General features: G+C 47.9%; 1 protein-coding gene across 1 annotated transcript; it reads left to right on the top strand.

The window, feature by feature from the left end:
• Positions 1–693: 693 nt before the first annotated feature.
• Positions 694–5889, top strand: pdzd8 (PDZ domain containing 8). Its single transcript, XM_072690114.1, has 2 exons — positions 694–851; positions 1531–5889. Exons 1-2 carry the CDS (start codon positions 725–727, stop codon positions 3825–3827), a joined length of 2424 nt encoding a protein of 807 aa, XP_072546215.1. The 5' UTR covers positions 694–724; the 3' UTR covers positions 3828–5889.
• Positions 5890–7408: the final 1519 nt, after the last annotated feature.

Here is a 7408-nt window from a genome sequence, read left to right as displayed (position 1 = left end):
CCCACACGTGTTCGATTTCCTGAGCTGGAGTACCATTTTCTCATCCAACCGAACACCTGTTGACGCGGGACTCCTTAACCTGGAGCGGGCTGCAGGTGCACTGTAGGTTTTGTGTGACGGGAACACAGTGGGAAGAGCCAGCGCCAAAGGCAGCTGTGGCTCCGGGGGGGGAAATTAGCTGTAATTGCAGAGCTCTTCCATCTCCAGCTCCGTCTCTATCTCCAGCTCCGTCTCCAGCTCTCTCTCTGATGCAGAGTTCATTGTTTTATTACCATGAAAGCCCGCGGTGGATGTGGCGGGAAAGACTTTATGCTTTATGTCGTGACTGATGACTGACTCGTAGCCTTCACAACTTGGATCCTCCCATCCTAATTATAATTCTTTGTTCGGAAAGAAAAGGCCCACCCACCCGCTTCTGTAGTCCGTCGCTGCTGGAGCTGTCACGTAGGTGTGCTGCGTTGTCCTGCGCTGTCCTGAAACAATACAACACTGTCATCTCACATTCTTCTGATCAACAGCGCTTCCGTACATTAATCACCTCGTTTTTAAATTCAGATTCGTTTCAACGAAGAACAGCAGAACCTTCGGAGTGTGCCTGGAAGTCCGGGACTTCCCGGTTTCAGCGGCCGTTGACTATATTTTGAGTTTCTAAATTTGGCTCATGACTTTTGTTTTGGTTCACTTTCAGACTGAAGTCATTAAAGGTCCGAACGGAAGTGTGGGAATGACGTTCCGGCATGTTCCAGCCTCTGAAGGAGACGTGGTGCATGTGAGCATCGAGACGGTGACCCCCAACTCCCCTGCTGCCCAGGCTGACCTGCAGAAGGGAGATCGCCTCATTGCTATTGGAGGTTGGTGTCAGTCTCGGTCTACGCTGCCAATGTGGCCAATGCTGCTTTGCCAGAGACTAAGCCATGGTGCTCTCTCGCCTCCTCATTTGGGCTCTGGGGACCCGGCGCTTTCCTCAGAGCGCGTCGGCTTCCTGGCCAATGCCGTATCGGCAGCAGTTAGTAAAAAGCTTCACATGTATTGGAGTCCTTACCATCCTAGTGCTGGGGGGGGGGGGCTATGAACAGGTGGGTTAATTGGCCATACCAGATTGGTAATAGATTGACGGGACAACTTCCTAATAAAATTTCTAAGAAAAGAAGGTTCTTTAAAGGTTCTTTATTAAAGGCAGTGGTCCAATAAAGAAGCATGACGGCTCAAAGAACCATGTGAAAGCTTACATGGTTCTTGGCCTGGTTAAATGCACACGCAGCTTATAGGACCTCCATAGAAAAGCACTAGCAATTGAACAGGACACTCTGGAGCCTTAAATCATCATTACCAGGAAAAGGCACTGACCTGAGGGGTAGAAAGCCCTCAGCAACTGTTTCCTGGAGTGATGGTGCTTCATCCAAGACTGATCCAGAAATCTATCAGTACCTGACCTTACTAATGAACATGTAAGATGTTTGATACTCTAAAAGTATAGTTAAAATATTCAATTCGATTGAAATAAAAACAAATCTCCTTTTGTTTGTGTAGGAGTCAAAGTAACTTCCTCTGTCCAAGTGCCGAAGCTCTTGAAGCAAGCTGGGGAACGAGTGACTGTCTTGTACGAGAGGCCAGTGAGACACCAGGTGCCTGCCATGGGCTTGGGAACCCTTCAGGAGACCCTGGCCCCTCTGGAAGAGCCAGGATACCCTCCTCCTGGGGGTTACGAGGAAGACCCGGCCCACATTACCACCGTGGACATAACTGATGGCAAAGACAATGACTCTGAGTTTGAGGAACTGATAGTGGAGACCAAACTAGCTGGAGCTACAGTCAGTGGAGAGATTAAAGAGGATTCCCTACTTTCTGTAAACCAAAGCCCTAAAAAGACTGTCGCCAACCTGGCCTCCAAGCCCCTGGGCACCATCTCGCCAATCCTCAACCGCAAGCTCAACCTGGCCGGCCTTCAATCCCCACTCAAACCCCAGCCTAAAGAATCACCAAAGCCCTCGCCTCACAAGAGTGTGGAACCATCCGAACCACCCCAGAGACCAACAGTGCCCCCTCCTCCTCCACCTGCTCGCCCTCCTGTCCCCCCAAGACCCCATATAAAAGTGACGTCAGCTTCGTCTGAATCCCAGAACTCATTGGAAGGCAGTGACTCGGCAGTGGAGAAATCCCCAGAAAGAATTCCTCCTGCCTCAGGCAATGGAGACCGATCTGCCCCTGACAAAACGCCCACAAAAGCTCCTGAGCCGAAGCCTGTAAACAAGCCTCCAGAGTCTACAGATGAACTACCACCGATCCCGGTCAACACTAAGCAAGATTCAGCCAAAGACAAGATGGTTGAAAGCTCCTCCATCACGAGAGACAGTCTGGACGAGCAGGGTCTTTGGGAGTCCTCCGAAGCAATGTTCCGCAACAGAAATGCTCGCTGGAGCAAGTCCTCCGTGGTGTTCGATGTGGATGGCAACCATAAATACCTTAACGTAGCACTCTGGTGCAAGGATCCCTTTAAGTTAGGTAGTCTCCTGTGCTTGGGACATGTTACCTTACATTTGGAGCATATAGCGCTTGAGTGCTTGTCTACATCATCGGCGGAATACCAGAGCACCTTTCGTCTCTGTGCCCCAGAACCCCGGGCCAGCGTCAGCCGCACCGCGCTGCGCAGTCTGGGCACCCACAAGGGCTTCAATGAGAAGTTATGCTATGGAGATGTCACCCTCAATTTCATCTACCTGGGAGACGGGGAAGTAGACCTGCCCAGCGGACTCACCGAAAGGGAGGGTAGTGTACAGGACGAGGATACGAAAGAAAGGGAGAGAGAAAAAGAGCAGATGCCCACAGTAACCCGGGAAGACCTAGGCTACAACCCCATGCAGATCAATGAGGTTCGGCACAACTTCCAGGACACACAATTCCAGAATCCCACCTGGTGCGACTATTGCAAGAAGAAGGTGTGGACCAAGGCTGCATCGCAGTGCATCGTCTGTGCCTACGTCTGCCACAAAAAGTGCCAGGACAAGTGTCTTGCTGAGCATCCTTTCTGCTTGGCCATTGGTGACCGTCGCAGCACGGACCCTGAGGCCAAGTCCACCATCAACCGGGCAACCACTGGCCTCACGCGCCACATCATCAACACTAGCTCCCGCCTGCTCAACCTCAGGCAAGTACCCAAGGCCAGACTAGCAGAACAGGTGTCGGAGGTGGGACCTGGAGCCGCCGAACCCTCTCCGAAACACACGCCCAACACCTCAGACAATGAGAGCAGCGACACAGAGACCTATGCTGGGGCGAGCCCTTCGAAACAACCACCAGGTGGTGCTGGTGGTGCTGGTGGTGGTGGCGGCAGTGGCGCAAAACTGGCGCGCAAGGAGGGAGGCTTGGACGACAGTGTGTTCATTGCAGTGAAGGAGATCGGCCGAGACCTGTACCGAGGTCTTCCAACGGACGAGCGTTCACAGAAACTGGAGCTAATGCTGGACAAACTCCAGCAGGAGATTGACCAGGAGCTGGAGCACAACAACTCACTGATGTCGGAAGAGAGGGAGGCGACCGATGCACGGCGCAAGGCCCTAATCACCTCAGCCTTGGCGAAGTCTGGAGAGCGGCTTCAAGCTTTGACTCTGCTGATGATCCACTACCGCGCCGGCATCGAAGACCTGGAGTCTGTGGAGAGCACCTCGCCATCCGAGCAGCACGGCTTCCCCAAGTCGAAAGCGGGAGGTCTGGAGGAGGACCTGATGAGTGCGGAAGTGTACGACAGTGACATTTGTAGTCCAATGGATGTGCAGATGCTTGATGAGATTAGCGAGGAGCAGATCTGTGTAGAGGCCTTGCCACGTTAGATGACGACAAAAGGGGGCAACAGGGGCTTGAGACTCACAGCAAAGTGTTTTAACATAGAGTCGCTGGGGCTGTCTGAGACTTGCCAGCACTGGGGTTGTGTATAAGATGCAGAATTCCCAGAACGTTGTCTCTCGTTTTAGGGATTTCCTTTGACTTTCCTTGCAAGTGGATCCGTGTACATTTTCAAAAGTCAAACAAATCCAGGAGCTCTTACAGTTTGGGCCAGTATTTGGACAAATCTGAATTCTTGTCTAGGACCATCTTAGGAGCTACTGGAGGAAGGTCCAACCAAGGTTCCTAGCCTAGGCTGAAAGGGGCGTAGCATTTCGCGTGTTAATTTGGCCTAGCAGAGCCGACTTGTAGCATCTGTTCCTAGAAGTGACCGCTGTTGCTGCCCGTAGGTGTCCGATCAGTTTGCCATACTGGAACCATCTGAGGCTGTAAAACTTAGAGAGACAATCTCTGTACTTTGTTGTGAGCTTCAAGCCTTCTTGCCTTAGACCGTCCTCTGCCAACTAGTAGGATTTTCCGCGAAAAGACGTAACCTAACATGCGATCCAGAATGTGGAGCATTTTTTTTTTCTTTTTTCAGAATCGTGTATTTTAATTACCCATCTTCCACATGTCCTCTGCATGTGAGCACTTTTTAAGTCATTGTTTTATCTGTAGTTTTCTGTTAAATCGTCTCAATATGTTGAGCCATAAGGGAATCATCACGGGATCGATAGTCGTTATAATTGACACCTCTTTAGGGACCACGGTTGCTTTGTTTTTTTGTTTTTTTTGCCGCTCAAGTTTGTGTTACTGCAATGCCAAACAAATGTGACGGTGTGTTTTCTTCCTGTATCACCATTGTTTATCTTTTGTTTTGTTAAAAGACTATTTCTTATTCCTGCTGTATGAGTACGTAAGGGTACGTTGCGGATATGGGATACCTATCTCGGGTCATTGTCCCCTCATGATTTTTTTGAGCCTCCAAGAATTTGAACATGATGGCAAGATTTCTCTGATACTTGAGCTGAAGTTCTTTGAACCCTTAACCTACCAAATTATGCAATTTCGGTTTTGTTGCTTTTTTTTTTTTTTTTTTTTTTACATGGGTGTTGTAGTGTAGATCTTTTTAGGAACATATTTTCTTTGTGTTTTACTTTATTTTGATGAGCGTTAGCTGCTACATTTAGCACCCGTGTTTGCTTCTCTTTGCCTTTTCGAAGCTAAGCCGATTCCATAATATACTAATGAATGTATTTCCCAAACAAATGAAACACAATGCTCACAGTGCGGCGAATCTTCGCAGTTCACGCAAATGTTGTCGCACAACCTGAGTAGTCAGAACACACTGAATGTCCCTTGGCTGCAAAAGCCTATCGCTGTAGTGTCCACAGCTATTCACGTCCTTTATCCTGTAGGGTCGCAAACCCAGCGTGCTCTCTCTGTACTTGCTGTAGCCCCATATCCCAGTGTGCTCGGTACAGGCAGGCATGGCGTACTGGAACGGTCGTCATATACACTCTAAATATGCCTGAAATACCGGGTGCAGGAACGCTGTTCAGGTCGCTTAATCGTTTTGAGTACGAAGACGACTGTCAGGCGACTAACTACTTGAGGAAGCACACCGGACCTGAAGGGGAACTGCTGTCGTAGGGTTGAAAAGAGCCAGGCTGTGGTCAGCTACCGTGACATATGGAGGGGGTAGTCCCGTTGCCCATTTACTGCTGTAGGACCAGACTGCTATTGTGCAATATTTTCATAGGGAAATCGGAGCACCAGGAGGGAGTACCATGGTTCCTCTCCGAGGAACGGTCACAAGGACCTTCAGTCCAGACGCTACAGTGTCCTGATGTTTAGCCCCGGGCTAACGCGACACTGGAAGACTCTTGAAAGCTTTTTGTTCGTTTTCATTGTTTTATTTTCTTGTTGTTCTCGTTTCTGTTGGTGTCTCGTGGCTGCTGCTGCTGCTGTAACTGTAACCCTGTGCTCCTCAAACACAACAGAGGCTCTCTATCCTGTCGTCTCACAGTGCTAAACAGATTAAAAATGTAAAAAAAAAAAAAAAAAAAACGTTAAAAATGTGTCCGCCTCGGCTAGTTTCGTGGTGAAGCCTTTTCTGCAAGAGCTGTCGTTCTCATCGGAAGCTGAGTCATGTTTCTTAAGCCTCGTTTAGACAGCCGGCTCTAATCAGATTTCTCCTTCATGCCTGTTCCTTAAACCTGATTTGAGCAGGGTGGTCAAGCTTCCGGACGCTTCTGGCTGAAAACATTGGTTTAAAACCATGCAAAAAAAAACCCAAAACCCAAACAGCAGGTTTGGTGCATTTGGGCTCCAACCACATGAAAAAGGTCACGTATTGTTTCCGGACACGAGGAACGGAGGAGAACGATCTTAGCTAGCTGTCTAAATGTAGCTTTGGCGCTATTGTAAATAGCCTGAACAAAGGTGGTTGCTGCAAACTCGACCCCACTTCAACCCCCCACCCCAAACAATGCTCAGTATGTTGGTTTATTTTCCTTGTTGTTGTTATTGTTGTTGTTGTTGTCTTTGCTTCATGTAAATACTTTTCCTTTGTGTTTTAAACATGGTTAAGGACAGCTGCTGAAGTACTGCACAGCTTTGTAACATGCTGCAGGAACTTTACACACTGACATATCATATTTGCTTATGCACTTGAGATACAAAATAAATTATTAAAATAATTATTACAATGTTTGGCTCTTTCTGTTTTGTCATAACTGTGGTCTTGTTGTTATTTCAGAGGAAACGTTTGACCAGAACTGGTAAATTGAGTTAGCATAACGCTAGTCAAGGTTAAGGTTAAGGTTGTTGACATACTAGAGAGTTAGCATAAGACTTTACGTGCCAAAAATAAGGAGAGTCTGTAAATACTGTTAATAAAGTGTCTGTGTTCGGTTAATTACATCATCCAACATTATAAAAATAGAATATTTGAAAAACAAAAAAAGGCTTTATAGTGTTCATATAGTGACTTACTAACGCTCAAGTCAGTAGCTATGTTAATATGTTAGCCTCAAACTCAAGCTAGCCGCAAGCTAGGGTGTCAGTGGGGGTGTCAAGCTAGGGTGCGAGTTGACCGCGTTCCGGTAAACGTTCGGGCATTGTATTCCACAATTCCGACTTTGGAATGGTTTGACTAGCCTTTACCGGCATTTAATGACCCTTTATTTTTGTCCCAGGTTCTCATTGTTAGCATTGTCCAGAATTAGCATTATTCACTCCATCTCAGGTCAGCACTGTTAGCAATACCAGTTGATGACAAAGCATTACAAGGTCTTTTGCTCATCCAAGCATCATGGAAACTCAGTCAACTGCTGTCCACAGGTACACGCTGGACAGTACTGACTGATTTAGTGAGACCCTGATGGACGGCAGTGCTGATAAACTACAAAACTGCTGCTTTTACAGCTGCTGATTAAAAGCACAGAGACTTTTATATTAGAAAAAATAAACATGAATCTATCGGCACCATGCTGCCTAATTCCAGGTGTGGGCTAGAGGGGTATAACGCCCCCCAGCATTGAGGAGCTGTGGAGCAGTGGAAGAACTGTGCTCTCTGGAATGATGG

Source organism: Salminus brasiliensis, chromosome 10 (genome assembly GCF_030463535.1).
Source record: "Salminus brasiliensis chromosome 10, fSalBra1.hap2, whole genome shotgun sequence".
Lineage (NCBI taxonomy): Eukaryota > Metazoa > Chordata > Actinopteri > Characiformes > Bryconidae > Salminus > Salminus brasiliensis.
Note: the sequence above shows the minus strand (reverse complement) of the source record. Positions and strands in the feature narration are given on the sequence as shown.